This window comes from Schistocerca piceifrons, chromosome 1, assembly GCF_021461385.2.
Source record: "Schistocerca piceifrons isolate TAMUIC-IGC-003096 chromosome 1, iqSchPice1.1, whole genome shotgun sequence".
NCBI lineage: Eukaryota > Metazoa > Arthropoda > Insecta > Orthoptera > Acrididae > Schistocerca > Schistocerca piceifrons.
The window spans coordinates 830,607,602-830,626,098 of NC_060138.1; the positions used below are offsets into that span (position 1 = coordinate 830,607,602).

The 18,497-nt window shown below is 40.4% G+C and overlaps 1 protein-coding gene across 1 annotated transcript in view; it reads left to right on the forward strand.

The window, feature by feature from the left end:
* Positions 1 to 18,497, forward strand: part of LOC124775440 (pyruvate kinase-like) — a 147,876-nt gene that overhangs the window by 13,891 nt on the left and 115,488 nt on the right. The window contains exon 2 of the mRNA XM_047250276.1: positions 2,514 to 2,693. Coding sequence (XP_047106232.1) covers positions 2,514 to 2,693 — 180 coding nt within the window. The remainder of the gene's footprint in view (positions 1 to 2,513; positions 2,694 to 18,497) is intronic.

Genomic DNA, 18,497 nt, shown 5'->3' on the forward strand with positions numbered 1-18,497 from the left:
GGTTCTCTTTTCAATTGTAGTGTCCACTAACACATACGATTGACCACTGTGATTTGATTATACATTTTCCAAATATTACTGAAACTGTGGGTTTGTGGGAGTTACTGGTTCCAAGGACAATTTTATCAATAACACTTCATCTGTCTGGTTTTAGTTACAGTAACGAAAGTAATACCATGAAGGCTTTGAGTTCTACTACTGCAGCAAATATATATTACTTCTTTATTCAGAGATTGCTGAACTTAGTACCTAATTGCCTGGTATACTTCGGTTTTGTAAAGATTTGATCCACGGCTTCAAAATTACCTAGAATTAATGAAATCACATTTTAAATATATTCATTCATTTTATGTCTACGACTCCATATATGGTAAGACTTCCCTGAGATTTTATAACCATTACCTATTAACAATGCACATTATTCTCCCCTATTTATTTAGTTACTAACTTGTTGATTTTATTTTTTGCTGGACCTTATTCTAATACCTCGGTATACTGAAGAATGTGTCCACCAATTTTTAAAAACGAAAACATTTTCTCAGTGAATATGTGCTTTGTATTTAAAAGGTGTAGTGGAAACAGTTGAAGAAACTTTGCGGGACGGATACCTCACATGAGAACAAGAAAGAGTACACATAAATATATATGCGAAAATTTTTCGTTTTCGATTTTTTAATTAAAGTTTATGTTAACCAGATTGGAGGAAAAATTCAATAAGTGAAGCTTATACCCAACATCAGAAAATTAGGTTTGTCGAATAATTGAACAACGTTATTCATACTGGTTAATACGCTGAAACACAGTGTCCTTATGAGGACGTGTTGCTATGAGGCATGTTTGTATTTGACATCTGTGTATATTTAGCGTTAATCTTTCTCCAACATTTAAAGTATGCAATATTTCTTTTATTTATTTGTTTTTCATATTGCAGCCTGTTACCTAGAAAGGTAACGTAGGCCATACAGTCAAATTTTTATCGATAATAATAAATACAGGATGTCTCTCGTAAGAGTCGTCAGGCGAGTTTTCTCTGGTGTTTAGCAGATATTTGCAATTTCCTTTTTTTTACAACGAGTAATTGGACTCAGCCCAAACAAATAGTACTCATCGTGTCTTTCATGCTACGCCCAACGTCGACAGAAAGCATCATTTGTTTCACGTTGCAAACAAAATGGTTTTTAAAGCGGAATTTTACTTGCCCACTCGACAGAGTCGTCCCAAATTAGTCTAGTGGATTTGCATTAATAGGGAAAGTAAAACACGAAGAATAACCCGTAATCGAGCAGGACAGCACCGCTATGCCCCACGCCACGCAGAAACACTGCTCATTCGCTGCTGCCGTATTGATTACTCTACGAAGTTAATTGTTCGTGTTAATACATGTTGATAAAACAACTAACGAGCTATTTTTTGTGAAATAGAGATGGGGTAAGAAGGGGAAGGGATGGGTGGGATTTCGGGACTTCCAGCCGCACCGGGCACTGTGGTAATGCAACGCGAGAATTGAAAATTCCTGCCGGACCGGGACTCGAAACCGTATTCTCCACCTCTCATGAGTCGTTGCCTTAACCGCTTCGGTCATCTGGACACGGTCTCGTGATCAACTCATCATCTCACCCCATGCTGCAATGCAGCGTTCCTCGTCCGTTAACCCTCTGCTCACAAATTATTAATTCTCTTACGAGTTCGGACGATAGTAGCACAATCTTGCCTCGGGCATGGATGTGTGTGATGTCCTTAGGTTAGTTAGGATTAAGTAGTTCTAAGTTCTAGGGGACTGATGACCTTAGAAGTTAAGTCCCATAGTGCTCAGAGCCATTTTGATGGTATCGCATCCGCAATGAAACAAACGTTAAGGAGCATTCGCCCTATTACTGAAATTTATGTGTTTAAGTGATGTCCGTTCTGTCGGACATTCCGACAGTACAAACAATAATCAAATGTATGCATTTCACTAAGGCGTTAGACTAATTTGGGACCGCTCTATCGGATGCACACGTAAACTTCCACTTTAAAAATCTTTTTCTTTATAACGGGAAACAAAACCTACATTTTCCACCGACGCTGGGCATCGCATGAAGGACTTGATAAGCAGATTTGTTTGGGCTGACTACATCTACACACTGCAAGAAAGAAATTCCAAAACTCTGCCAAAACACAAGAGAAAATGACCTCATGATCCTTAGGAGAGACACCCAATATATGTATTATTTGTTTCTTTATGGTACTTATAAACATTTAGAAAATAATTGTAATTCTACAAAATTGCTGCTACTATATTATTCTCTAGCACTAAGAAAACTACAATAAAAAAGGAGGAAACCGTTAACAAATTACTCAACCGTCAATACCACTGTATTGGTACTGTTTCTGTTGTGTTTATGTTAATTTATTAGCGTAAACTGTTAATATTTGTTTCCGCTGCTGGGTCCACCCTCATTTTGTCATTTCAGACACAGACATAAGCTGTAAGAGTGCGCAGATCGAGTGCAGCGCTGGCATCCGCTGCACAGGTGCGGCTGGTGCGCGAGGCGGTGGACCGCTACAGCCACGCGATCGGCGCAGACTGGCCGGTGGCCATCGCGCTGGACACGCGCGGCCCGGAGATCCGCACGGGGCTGCTGCAGGGCGGCGCCACGGCGGAGTTGCTGCTCGTCGAGGGGCAGAGCGTCACCCTCACCACCGACCAGCAGGTGCCGCCACCACAGCCCCGGCCACAACACACTTCCTTCTCACCACTTCACCACTTACCATCACAAAATAATCCCCTCGTTCTTCCTTACAATCCTTCTATAATACACTACTGGCCATTAAAATTGCTACACCACGAAGATGACGTGCTACAGACGCGAAATTTAACCAACAGGAAGAAGGTGCTGTGATATGCAAATAAAGGTCGGATTGTAGCCTATCGCGGTTGCGGTTTATCGTATCGCGACATTGCTGCTCGTGTTGGTCGAGATCCAATGAATGTTACCAGAATATGGAATCGGTGGGTTCAGGAGGGTAATACAGAACACCGTGCTGGATCCCAACGGCCTCGTATCGCTAGCGGTCGAGATAACATGCATCTTATCTGCATGGCTGTAACGGATCGTGCAGCCACGTCTCGATTCCCGAGTCAACAGATGGGAACGTTTGCAAGACAACAACCATCTGCACGAACAGTTCGACGACGTTTGCAGCAGCATGGACTATCAGCTCGGAGACCATGGCTGCGGTTATCCTCGACGCTGCATCACAGACAGGAGCGCCTGCGATGGTGTACTCAACGACAAACCTGGGTGCACGAATGGCAAAACGTCATTTTTCCGGATGAATCCAGGTTCTGTTTACAGCAGCATGATGGTCGCATCCGTGTTTGGCGACATCGCGGTGAACGCACATTGGAAGAGTGTATTCCTCATCGCCATACTGGCGTACCACCCGGCGTGATGGTATGGGGTGCCATTGGTTACACGTCTCGGTTACCTCTTGTTTGCATTGACGGCACTTTGAACAGTGGACATTACATTTCATATGTGTTACGACCCGTGGCTCTACCTCCCATTCGATACCTGGAAACCCTACAGTTCAGCAGGATAATGCACGACCGCATGTTGCAGGTCCTGTACGGGCCTTTCTGGATCCAGAAAATGTTCGACTGCTGCCCTCGCCAGCTTATTCTCCAGATCTCTCACGAATTGAAAACGTCTGGTCATTGGTGGCCGAGCAACTGGCTCGTCACAATACGAGAGGCACTAGTCTTGATGAACTGTGGTATCATGTTGAAGTTGCATGGGCAGTTGTACCTGTACACGCCATCCAAGCTATGTTTGACTCAATGCCCAGGCGTATCAAGGCCGTTATTAAGGCAGAGGTGGTTGTTCTGGGTACTGACTTCTCCGGACTTGTGCACCCAAACTGAGTGATAATGTAATCACATGTCAGTTCTAGTATAATATATTTGCCCAATGAATACCCGTTTATTATCTGCCTTTCTTCTTGGTGTAGCAATTTTAGTGGCCAGTAGTGTATATTCTATATAATTAAAGGTTAAAATATTCATATTTGGTTTTGTTTCTCATTTGGGATCTTTTAGACTTTGTTAGGACTAATCTCATAATTTTAAACATCACCCTACAGAAGGCGTCGTACACTTAAATGATTTGTTATAACATTCTTCACTCTCCGATGGATGTCTACCGTTGTTTGCCGTTTGGCAGCTAAGAAATGAGTAGCAACACCCTGGTTCTTCTTGGAGCCATTTGGTAATAACGTGACCATAGTTCTCCTTACCCTTACGCAAGTCGTACGGACATTAATGCTGCGCTGATCACTTGCCTATGTGTCGGTGCTTATATATCCGCGTCGGAGTCGCGCTGTGATGCATATGTGCTGCAGCAACACCCTCAAACGAAAACTTTTTGATCGTACCTCGGATTTTACTACGAAAAACTGACGTTCTGATGTATCTATGAAACGTAACAGTTAATGTTATAAGACGAATCATACTCCGCAAGCCACGTAAAGGTGTGAGGCGGAGGGTAATTCTAGTACCTCTTCCGGTACCACTAACTGATCCCCCATTCCTGTTTCATTCGCTGACGGCGCGTGGGGAAAATGCAAGCTGGCAAGCCTCAGTATTAGCTCTAATCTCTCGAATTTTCTCGTTGTGCCATTTCATTGTTTGGATGAGCTGAATATGCGGTCCTCAGACTGAAATTTTTGGTTGGATCATTAGGTGTACTCGGATGATAAATCCATAGATCAGTGCCCCGCGAAAGGCAAAGGCACGCTTCATACTTGCAATGTATGGGAAATGTCGTTTAGGTATTTTTTGCTGTAACAGCGATTGTTTCCTGCCCGCTTGAGTATCTTGTGGGCAGTGATACGGAGAATGAAGAACCATCGAGACGTTTCCACAGTTTCGCATACCCAAGCGGATGGTGGAGCCCCAGCTACAGTGACGTGTCCGGCCACTGCAGCGTATGTGCGGCGGCCGGAAGTGGCAGGAGGCGGCCGGTGCACGCCGATAAGGCGGGCCTGCGCGCAGCCGATTGCGCAGCTCTTCCTATCTTGCGGTCGCTGACAGTTTTGCAACCGCAGTTTCCTCCAAACGTGCCGCAGATAGGCTCTGAAGAAAAGTCCGGTGAGCCTTCCTTGCTCGCGTCTCTCTACGATTCACGGTAGTGAGGCCGAAATGACGCAGACTCCCAGGAAGCAGACGACATAATGGGAGGTTTACTCCGACATTCATCCGGAACTTTACATACTCGACCATCGCAATGTCTCACTTCCTCAAGTGTCCGGAAGCATTATAATTTAGCCATCTTCATGGTATATTTAGCTGTTACAAATGAACATTTAGGTCAGATCTATAGGTGCAGTTTCATTATATGAATTGATGACGGAAGCAACTGTTAGTAGATAGATGATGATAATTAACGACTATTTAATACGACAGTCAATAGTTTCAGTTTAATAAGTCGTGAAGTGTCTTTTGCTTTTCGAATCGTAATACGGCTGTTTCAGTAAAAATGCGAAGTATGTGTAACAGTGTTTGATAGAGTTGTTCAACATGCTATAACAACATATCTTCAGTTTTCCGCCGCTTGAATAAAGAGAAAAACATATTCGCTTATATCAATTAACGAACTATTCGAATACGTGTAATGAAGAACGACGTTTGCTGTAGCAGTTTACATATGTGTCACACAGCTGTACATCCATATGACATGGCTGGTTTTAAATAAAATGTACTTAGTTTTCTAACTGTATCCTCAAAATCAAACCAATGGTGTGGAGATCTACAGTTTAGCTTTGACTCAAATTCACGGTGCAAAAACGCGTCGCTTTACTGCGCAGATGATTCATTTATTTTGAAACACATACTTTTTTACATTCCTCAGCAGTTAGATGGTTTTGCTGCCTGGGCGTGGGGGTGGGGGGGGGGGGGGGAGGGTCATCAAGCTACCCTATATCGCAAGAAAAATTCATAAGAAAAACTGTTATGGTTACAGCAAGTTATATTCCACAGTTCAGTGCGGGGAAATCAAAATATGATACCGTCACTAATAAAATATTGTGCTTGATCAGCATGCAAACTATATCTAAAAAATTCATTGTATTCGGCCAAAAGCAACTGCACTCTCCACTTTACTTCTCGATGGCAGTTTCAATCACATCACCATTTTCAGTCGACCTATACACACGCACACACTCATAACACACACAAAATACATTCATACATACAATGAAGTGACAAAAGTCATGGGATACCTCCTAATATTGTGTTGGACATCTTTTTTCCAAGCAGCAGCTCGACATGGCATGGACTCAACAACTCATTTAAGTCCTTTGCAGAGATACTGCGCCATGTTGGCTCCATAGCTGTCCGTAAATGCGAAAGTGTTGCCGGTGCAAGGTTTTGTGCAAGAACTGACCTCTCGATTATGTGCCATAAATGCTCGATAGGATTCATGTCGGGCGATGCGCGTAGCCATATTAGTCGGTCGAAATGTCAGGATAGTTCTTCAAACAAATCGTGAACAGTTGTGATGCTATGTCATGGCGCATTGTCAGCCACAAAAATTCCATGGTTGTTTGGGAACATGAAGTCCACGAATGGCTGAAAATAGTCTTCAAGTAACTGAAAATAAACATTTCCAGTCAATGATGGGTTCTTGTGGTCCAGAGGACCCGGTCCATTCAGTATAAACACAGCCCACACCATTATGGAGCCACCACCAGCTTGCCCAGTGCCTTGTTGACAACTAGGATCTATGGCTTCGTGGAGTCTGTACCATAATCGAACCCTACTATCAGTTCTTACCATCTGAAATGGGGGACTCATCTGACCACTACACGGTATTCCAGTCGTCTAGGATCCAACCGATATGGTCACGAGTCCGGGAGAGGTGCTGTAGGCGATGTCGTGCCGCTAGCAAAGGTACTGGCGTCGGTCATCTGCTGCTATAGCCCATTAAAACCAAATTTCGCCGCACTGTCCTATTAGATATATTCACCGAACGTCTCCCATTGATTTCTGCGGTTATTTCACTCAGGGTTGCTGGTCTGTTAGCACTGACAACTCTTAAGCAAACGTAACTGCTCTCAGTCGTTACGTGAAGGCCGTCGCCACTGCGTTGTTCGAGGTGAGAGGTAATGCCTGAAATTTGGTATTCAAAATGGTTCAAATGGCTCTGAGCACTATGGGACTCAACTGCTGTGGTCATGAGTCCCCTAGAACTTAGAACTACTTAAACCTAACTAACCTAAGGACATCACACACATCCATGCCCGAGGCAGGATTCGAACCTGCGACCGTAGCGGTTCCAGACTGTAGCGCCTTTAACCGCTCGGCCACTCCGGCCGGCCGAAATTTGGTATTCTCGGCATATTCTTGACAATGTGGGTCTCGGAATATTGAATTCCCTAACGAATTCCGGAACGGAATGTCACGCGTCTAGGTCCAACTACCATTCTGTGTGCAGAGTCTATTATTGCCATCCCATGTTGTCACCTCAGTGTATGTGCAAATTGCTAACCCCTGACTCTTTTCGCCCCAGGTGGAGCAGATAAAAATGGCCTGGAGAATAGAGTAAGCGCACACTGACAGATCAGATGACCTAGGTGGCCAGTTAGGGCCGCGGGCAGACTGACCTCTGCAAACAATTCCGTCAAACGTGAAGATTGTGTGGATATACTACAGGGTTCGGCTGGCTGTATGAGCATTTGCTTCATTATGTTGCAAGTAACTGTAGGTGTTCTCCTCCTCCGATAATGCTGCCACAAACCGTTTGGAATTGTAAATGGTTGCGAAAACACACTTGACCTCTTAGCCACAAATAATCCTGTTCTAATAGGGAGCGTCATGACGGATACAGGGATTAGTGAACACAAGGTCATTGTAATGAGGCTGCAAACCATATCAACGAAAACCACTAAAAATAAACGTAAAATATATCTATTTAAAACAGCGGATAAAAATTCGCTTGATGCCTTCCTAAGAGAGAGTCTCCATTCCTTCCAAGCTAATTATGTAAGTGTAGACCAGATATGGCTCAAATTCAAAGATACAGTATCGACAGCAATAGATAGATTAATACCTCATAAGTTAATAGGTAGACGGGACTGATCCACCATGGTACACAAAACACGTCAGAACACTGTTGCACAAGCAACGATAAAAGCATGCCAAATTCAAAAGAATGCAAAATCCCCAAGACTGACTAAGTTTCTCGGAAGCTCGAAATTTAGTGCGGACGTCAATTCGAGATGCTTTTAATAGTTTCCACAATGATGCATTGTCTTAAAATATGATAGAAAACCCAAAGAGACTCTGTTCGTATGTAAAGTACACCAGTGGCAAAAAAACAGTCAATACCGTCACTGCGCGATAGCGATGGAATTTCCGCAATTCCTTCACGAAAGAAGATGAAATAAATGTTACAGAATTAGCTGTTAGCATGAGTGACATAAAATTAGATATCTTAGGTGTTGCGAAACAAGTCTTCCGGTCCAGATGGTATACCAGTCAGGTTACTTTCAGAGTATGCAGACACAATGGCGCCTTTCTTAGCAATCATATACAACCGCTTACTTGACGAAAGGTCTGTTGCTAAATACTGGAAAGTAGCACAGGTCACATCAATATTCAAGAAAGGAAATAAGAGTAACCCATTGAATTACGGACCCATATCACTGACCTCAATATGCAGTAGGATTTTGGAGCATATACTGTACTCGAACATTATGAATCACCTTGAAGAAAATGACTTATTGATACCTAACCAACGCGGATTCAGAAAATATCGTTCTTGTGCAACACAGCTAGTTCTTTATCTCCATGAAGTAATGAGTGCTGTCGACAAGGGATCTCAGATCGATTCCGTATTCCTAGGTTTCCAGAAGGCTTTCGATGCGGTTCCTCACAAGCGACTGTTAATCAAATTGCGTGCATGTGGATTATCGTCTCAGTTGTGTGACTGTATTCGTGATTTCCTCTTAGGGAGACCACAGTTCGTAGTGATAAACGGTAAATCATCGAGTATAACAGAAGTGATATCTGGCGTTCCGCAACGTAGTGTCATAGGTCCTCTGCTGTTCCTGAGTGACATAAATGATCTAGGTGACAATCTGAGCAGCCCCCTTAAATTGTTTGCAGATGATGCTGTAATTTACCATCTAGTAAAATCATCATACAATGAATTCCAATTACAAAATGATCTAGAGAGAATTTCTGTATGGTGCGAAAAGTGGCAGTTGGCACTAAACAAAGAAAAATGCGACGTCATCCACATGGGCACTAAAAGAAATCCGATAAATTTTGGATATACGATAAATCACACAAATCTAAGGCCTGTCAATTCCACTAAATACATAGGAATTACAATTACGATCAACTTAAATTGGAAAGACCACATTGATAATATTGTGGGGAAGGCAAACAAAGACTGCGCTTTGTTGGCAGAACACTTAGAAAATGTGACAAACCCACTAAAGAGACAGCCTCCATTACACTTGTCCGTCCTCTCCTGGAATACTGCTGCACGGTGTGGGATCCTTACCGGGTAGGATTGACGGATGATATCGAAAAAGTGCAAAGAAGGGCAGCCCGTTTCGTGTTATCGCGCATTACGGGTGAGAATGTCACTCATATGATACGCAAGTTAGGGTGGCAGTCACTGAAACAAAGGCGGTTTTCTTTGCGGCGAGATCTATTTACAAAATTTCAATCACCAACTTTCTCTTCCGAATGCGCAAAAAATTTGTTGACACCCACCAACGTAGGAGAAATGATCATCATAATAAAATAAGAGAATTCAGAACTTGAACTGAAAGATTTAGGTGTTCCTTTTTTCCCACGCGCCACTCGAGAGTGGAATGGTAGAGAAGTAGTATGAAAATGGTCGGATGAACCCTCTGCCAGGCACTTAAGTGTGAATTGCAGAGTAACCATGTAGATGTAGAAATGTCCGGACCACTTTTATTTGTCCAGAACATGGAACCTGGGCATAAAAATATCGAAAAATATCACTTTTATGCTGGCAGAACCTTGTTATATCACTCGTGTTGAAACATCCCCTTAGAAAAATTAATGAATTACTGTGCTTGGATACCCCTTACGATATTTGATTTTCAAACAGCTGAGTAGAACTGAACGTACTCAGACATTTCGCTCTTTACTTATCCTGATCAACACTAAACTGACACACACTATTTTTAGCGCAACGCAATCTGACTTTTAATAATCCCTCCAAAAGAATGGCCCTGACCTACAATAACCTATACCTTTCATGAATCACTTACCTCACAAAAATCTTCGTTACTCGAACTACTGCAATACAGCGAGCGCCAATACTGCCAGCTAAATAAAAGATTCTAACTACTGATAGGCATACTTAGCAAATGAAAGATTTTGATAGAGAACAAACAATATATTTACCTTAATAGTGCTCAAAAGTCATAACATATATGTCAGTTCATGACATCCAGTCTTACAAATTTACGGTCTCTGATGGACACACGTCCAGATCATCCGCTCTCAAAACTCCACCATCTCTCTCCCCACATCCACCACTGCTGACGGCTCACCTCCAACTGCGCAACGCTACGCGCTGTTCACATCCAACTGCCCAACACTACAATAGCGAATATTCCAAAAATGCCAACCAGCCACAGACTGCACACAGCACAGCCAGTAATTTTCATACAGAGCACTACGTGGCGTTACCAACATAAAAACCTGAACAGCCTACTTACATAGCGCCCATGCTCCCCACAAAAAATTGTTTTGGGCAGTAGCCAATAATAATTCCATAAAATTTTTCATTATTATAATAGCAAAGATATCAAATGCACTGTTGGTCAAAAGCAAAAATTGTTGTCATAAAGACAGTCCTGATCATTTATCACAATTGTGATTGCATTGCACAAAGTCTGATCAGAAAAAGAAAATGCACGCGGAAGTAATGGATTTCCATGCAGTCTTGAAGAAGTATTGTTGTCCTTCCAATGGAAAGGCAATGCTGACTCTTGACATGCAGACAGGTAATGGGCCATAAAAGAGCAAACCCACAGCAGAGTCAGTCGAAGTTTTGAAGAATATTGGTAGGTGGGTCATCACAGAGCAGACCCACTGTAGTCCTGGTAGAGAGTATGGTATTGGTGGGTCATCAAATCTACAGACCCACTGCAGTCCTTGTAGACATGACCAGCAGACATCTGTTGCGACTGTGCAGGTACACAGTCACTATCGAAGTGTCTTATGGACAATATAGCAAGTCCATAAACCACCACTTGTGCACTCACAAAATTTTTCGAATTGGCCTTAGAACCAGCAATGCTGTTAACCAGTCCCTTGCTGAATTATTAACACATGTGCAAACACTAACAGTCCCAACTTCTCACATATTGTGACCAACAGAAATGTGTGCGTTGAAATGAATGCTTACAAGTTACTTAATTTGGTGAAGTGGTGTCAATTACAATTTTATAACATGAGAATACAATTACAAAGGTAAAGAAAACATTATTAAAAACATAATAATACAGATAACATTTGTAGTAATACAGGCTTTACAAACGAATAGAAATAAACATGTACATCAGTGTTACAGTAATTATGATATACATATATAAATAAAATAATGAGAATAGTTTTCGAAAATTAATTTCACACATGAGCATTAGAACAGAACACGATAAATAATGTCTAAACATCTTTACAAAGTAAATAACACATTATTAGAAAAAGTCTACAACATAACTCTTATCTGATAAATACATAAAGACAGGAAGAACATAAATATACAAGGGTACACAAACACATAGCGGAATAACACAAAAGGAAAGGACAGGGTTTGTTTTACTCAGTATTTTGCAAACAAAACTTTCTTTACTTCTTGGATATCTCCCTTCGTTCATCATTAGTCCCAAAAAGTCCTATCTATACCTGCTTTCTGTAATTTATTCATATCTTCTTCCAAAATAATTATCCTTCATTGTACAGTACCCCTTTTCTAAAAAAAAAACATTTTTTTGTATAACTTCTCAATGCATTTCTTACAATTCATTGCAACTCATTCTCTTATATAGCCTACCGCCTCTTAAGCTAACTTAAATCTACTAAGCTCGGATGTATAAACTAAGGGACAAGGCAATGCAGCAGCACAAAACAATTAACACAAACAGCAATGACAAGAAATGCAAACTGGCAAAGCTACAAGCAATAAATATAAATTAGCAAAGCAAATGCAACATTACAACTAATAAGAGCCAATGTGCAGCAACAACAAAAATAAATCAGTAGTCAAACTGGCTTAACAGAGTAATACAAAGCGAAATTCAGTAGCACTATGCCTGGAAAAAGCAGCAGCAAATGCAATAACTTATACCTAAATATGACATAGCTCAAGCAGAAAAAATTGTATACTAAAGACAACAATGCAGATAAGGGAAATATCTATTCATATCTTAATGTCTATGTCATTAAAGTGGTGCATCACAACAACTTACTCTACAAAAAAAAAAAAAATACCAAGTACTTGAAAAGAAAATTAAGTATGCAGTTACTGTTATTAGTCCCTTCTTATTGTTCTTTCCTTTCCAAGTGGTCCTTTTTCGAAGAATGTGGATCATAAAATTATTATTTAATAGATCTGTTGACAGAAAGTGTTCACATTAGCAAATGCATTTAATTTTATTTTATAAAACCAATGCTGCAACACAGCTGGAAACCAGATATCAAATGAAATAAGCAACTATGTACAAAGCAAATCATAAAACCTTAATTCAATAGCCATGTGGCATTTCATAAGTCAGTGGAAATTCTCTCGTAGAAAGACACTTGTCATAATCAGGTGTGCAGATGTAAGAATATTTCCCATCAATTCATAAGCATTTCAGTAAGTATCAGAAAGTATGAGCTCAAAACTGCAATCATATGTTTCAAGTATGAGCGTGTCTTATTTGAAATGCTTTCTACAAAGAAATGTCAATGGCGAGGTTAATGGCCTCTTTTTTTCTAATGCCTTTTTCTCCAGGCGACTGGCGCAGCTGGGCGTCCATAACGCATTACATCAAGGTCACTTAGCTTTCTTACAGAAATATTTACCACGGTAGTTTGCGCTACATTAACAGTCTCATGTAAAAAAATTTCACAGGTCGAGAATTTGCGTTACAAATCTGTAGAAACTAAATCCTATAAACATAACAGTGCCCAAAAAATTTTCGCCTGCATTGTGATACATTCACGCATGTACACACATTTCATAACTCTTAAAGTACGAATCGGTTTCCAACATCCTTTTTCTCAAATCAGAGTCCCTAACCACTACTCATTATTCCTTACCTTATTACACATATACATATCCGCTGACAGTTCTTCAATATTTCATCATAATAAATATGTTGCATAATCAAATTCCTCATATAGCATCAGCTTATTGATCATAAACATACGTCAACAGCATAGTACATATCATCGTCGTAATAATATCATAACATCTCAGTCAAATCTCAAAAACGTCGTAGTTTTCTGCAATAATTTCAAAACAAAAAAAAAAAAATTCTCTGCTCATTTCAATAGTGTCATCTACTCAAACATACTTTAAAAATCATGATCCCATACCAAATACATCATTCAAAGCTCTCATAGTATCACAATGGTTCTGAAAAAATATGAACAGTTCACAAAGTACAGACAAAATACAATTTCATAAGTGTGAAGTTATCCAGCTGTGTAATTGCATAAACATGTGTCACTGACGTAGTAAAAAAAACGTTTGTCTCTCTAAGTTAAACGATCAGATAGCTTTGCAATTTTGTTCTAGAGAAATATGGTGCCAATGTGTAAAGTTGTATAAGCAAATAATACCATATTAGCTAGGGCTCCTAGCGCTCGCCACACACACGATACACAAGTAGGCGTGTACCCCCCTGAGGATTAATGTAATTATACCCTCAGGTGTTACGGATTACAGCAATGGAATGAAATGTATCACAGAAAACCTTTGTATTATCGTAATTCAAAAACCTTTAAAAATAAATGTTTTAAGTACAAAATTAATCACTCAAATACGTGTACTGTAGCGCTAAACTATGCGTCTTATTGTAAGATAATCTCTGTCATTACTTAAGGGCAAAAAATGTGCCAAGTTTTGTAATTATCGTCGTCCGTAAGCAAAATTCTGTAGAAGTCAATGTACTTACCTCGTAATAAACAAAGTGAATTGCTATGCGTATAGACATCGTAGTTGTTACGCTTATTGCCGTGATTAATGTAAGTACTGTACTGTTGTGCTACAGAAAAGGCTGTCTCATTGTAGCTATACCACAAAAGTTACTACTAAAACTTGTATTCCTTTCCAGAAGAATTCAGAAAAACTGTGAAGGTATGAAACAGATACACCACAAAAGCAATATTATAAATTGTGTCACTCATTAGTAGCGTCGTGATATAATCGTGTAGCTGTCAAATAAACTAACCACTATGTCATCTGGTATCTCTCAGAAAGCACTTTAAATCCATAATGTCTCTTTGTTGACGCGCGTCGTTATTGGGATTTGGAGATCTAACTTCTACAAATTCACCTTGTCGAGAGGGCCCTGCCCTATTTGAATCCCGCCAGTTCTGATTAACTCTGGTCTATTGTTAAGGGTATATCGTCTGTCGTCATGTCGGTAGTCGCTGTAATTTTGTTATTGTCGGTCACGTGGTGGAGAATTTCTCCATGAGTCGTAACTGCGCGGTGGACCGTTGCGTCTGAATTTATTCTGTCTCCTTTGATAATACTTATTTTGGTTCCCATATTGTCTGTTTCTCTGATTGTCTCTGTGATAGTCATTACCGCGGAGAGGTGATCTTTTCCTGTAATTATTACTACTCTGCCAACGGTTGTCATACGGGTGGTGTCTGTTTTCGTCACGATTCGCGTTGTAAGAATAGCCTTGTCGTGTCCAATTATTATTTCTGTCATCGCGGAATTGTGAAGGATGTGGCCTATAATAGTTGTGTTCTTGTTTTCGCGTCCCACGATTGTCAGTGTCAATTTCCAATTCTTGTAACAGTCCCTGAAAAGATTCGATGTCGTCTTTGCAACGTCCTACCAAAATTATATGTCGTAAATGTTCAGGTAATTTGATTAAGCAAATGCGGATGAGTTTGAGGGGCTGTATGGGCTTGAAAGATACTGATTCTTATGCAACATCTCTTCAAAATATTTGACAAGACTGGAAAATTCAGATTGTTCGAAATGTTTCATCATTATGATGCTATGTTTTACTCGGAATTGAGTAGCTAGAGACCAATATGCTGAGAGGAAGGCATGATAAAATTCTCCTTCACTGTGACAATCGTGAATGACCGATCGCAATCTTATAGCTAAGTAGCCACACATAAATTCTAATCTGCGGTCTAGTGACCATCTGGGAGGAAAACAATGAGAGAATTGATGAAGCCATGCTTGTGGATGAATGTCGTTGCCGGAATTCTTAAATGTTTTGAATTTACGTGTAGTAATGAACAGCTTATAGTCAAAGTCATCGTGTCGGTGAGTCGCATATCGTTCATTGTTACGTCGTGTCAGCGGTTCCATCTCAAAATTCGGTGCACCTTGCCAATTTCTTTCATAATTTCCGAAATGCACTGTGTTATTATTTTGTGGCTTTTCCGTATTTTTAATTCCCTCTTCTCTTGTTGGGGCGCGAGTCTCCTCTGAAATACGTAATTCTTGTATTACTTGTGCTTACTGATCTTGTACTTCCCGGATTTCTCTTTTTTGTTGCGTATTTATTTGATTCTGATTTTGTTGGATTTCCTAATTTGTTCGTACTCTTCTGTGCCATTAAAGACTACCGATCTTGTGTCATTCAGATTATCATATACCTTCGTAGATAAATTTTTTAGCTGATCCGAAATTTCGACTACTTTCTCCGATAATGAACTAATTTCCTCCATGTGTCTTTCTGAACCAATTATCAGAGTATCTACTGTGTCCTTTAAGTTTTCCTGAATTTTTGCAAGTTGCGTAACCGAATCGGTAGATGCAACTGAGTCAATTTTAGCCCGCAAGGTCTCTTTATTTTCATGAATAATAGTTCGCAGTTCTTTTATGGCTGCTTTGAGGTTCTGTAATGCATTTTCATGCCGCGAAAAAATAGGTTGAAAATTCTCACAAATTTGTGTTTTTACGTCATTATAGACTTTTTGACATTTCGATTCGATGTTATGTATCTCAATAGTTAAATCTTCACATGTTTGTTGAAGTGTTTCTTTAATTTGTTTCTGATTTTGTTCCATTTGTTGCTGTGTTTGTCCCTATTGTGTTTGTTTCATTGTGTCTAACTTTTGAAACTGTTGTCCCATTTGTTGCATTAATTGTAATAACAATGCACTGGTGTCTGATACATGTTCCTCTGTATTTCTCGGCAGTGCATATGCACCGGCAACATTCGCATTTTGAAAACCAGAAAATGTGTCTTGACTTGATTGATAAACGGGTAATGACACAAAACCTGAATCTACGGTATTTGCAAAGTAGTGTCCTGTCATTTCGGATACCTGTGGCGAGCTGTTGCTGACCGACCGATCGACAATACTGCCCACTTCACTAGCTGTTTCACTGTCTACACCATTATTTGCCGCCCGTTCCATTTCCCTATGCACAATTATCAAATTGCTACTTTGAATGTGTGTTAATTCATTACACGGTGGTGCTGATAAGCTACACTCATTTCTCAATTTACTTTGGAGCCTAGTGTTACGTTTTTCACACGCCATAATTATCACGTATTTCACACGATAACAAGAAAAGCACAATTTGAAGAGCAAAAATAAGAAAACACATTAACATAGTACTGAAAATAATACCAGTTAATTGCAAGCGCAGCTGCGAAATACTTGGTGCAAATGTAGATGCATGCCACAACTGTTTTACTGTACAACAATGAAAAACAACAACTACAAAGGAAATTCTCTCTACAATTACGCGCTAGCAATAAACAATTACTACACTAATTACTCAGACTACAAGGAGAAAATCAGAAAATTCCAGTGAGGTATCTTCGGCTAAGGGTCGACATATGAAACATCCCCTTAGAAAAATTAATGAATTACTGTGCTTGGATACCCCTTACGATATTTGATTTTCAAACAGCTGAGCAGAACTGAACGTCCTCAGACATTTCGCTCTTTACTTATCCTGATCAACACTAAACTGACACACAATATTTTTAGCGCAACGCAATCTGACTTTCATTAATCCCTACAAAAGAATGACCCTGACTAACAATAACGTATACCTTTCATGAGTGACTTACTTTACGGTTTCTGATGGACACACGTACAGATCATCCGCTCTCAAAACTCCGCCATCTCTCTCCCCACATCCGCCACTGCTGGCGGCTCACCTCTAAATGCGCAACGCTACGCGCTGTTCACATCCAACTGCCCAACATCACAATAGCGAATATTCCAACAATGCCAACCAGCCACAGACTGCACACAGCACAGCCAGTGATTTTCATATAGCGCGCTACGTGGCGTTACCAACATAAAAACCTAAACTCCCTGCTTACAGTATAAAAATTATTTGTCGTAAACTCGTTGCTTGCATTCGACATGACTACACTAAATGATTATTGAGACTGGCAGGAATGGAACGATCGCTGTCGATCTGTAATGTTGGATCAGCTAATATCTGCTTACTTACGGAACCAGCGATAGTGATTCAGCAACGCCGGAACACAGGAAACCTAACACATTATATTATATTTTTGTACAATGCTGTAAACGTGTGATAGGGTTTCTAAGACATGCCATAATCATGATAGGTATTGGGTACAACTGCCACAATTCTGAAGTCCATATGTAAAATTAAAGGAACGTAATCGTTACGCGAGTTTTGGCACCGTGCCAGAAAACATAACACATTAAAATACCTCACCACAGCTATTGAACTGGAACATACATGCGTGGTCAACCTCTTAAAAAGGAATAGGGTTCATGGCAACGAACTTAGCAGCACAACTGTGTTTTCGTAGTAACAGTTTGCTTCCAAATAGTACTGTGAATTTAGAAAATAGCAGTGAAATAAGTCCTTTTAAAAAGTACAATTCTGAAAATTCCGGGAAAGTTTGCGATTCACTGACTTACCTCATGTACCTGGCACGAGCATTGAGGTACGTGTCCCCGATATCAGGTACCGTTGGCAGCATAATGAGGAGGAAGATAGGCCGAGTTCAGTTTCCGTCTCCTGAGGATTTAGTTTAATGAACATAAACTTATAAAGAATAAACATTACAAATTATTTTATCTTTGCATATAGTGATAAGGCAGAGCTCTCGCAGGTGGGAGTAGTTACATCCGAAAACTTGTTGGAATTAGCAAGAATACTGGCAGATACTTGGCAGTGCGCCGATTTTTATGACGAGACAGGATTTTTTGTTTGTTTGGTTATTTGTGGTAAGGTCTTATGGGACCAAACTGCTGAGGTCATCGGTCCCTGACGAGA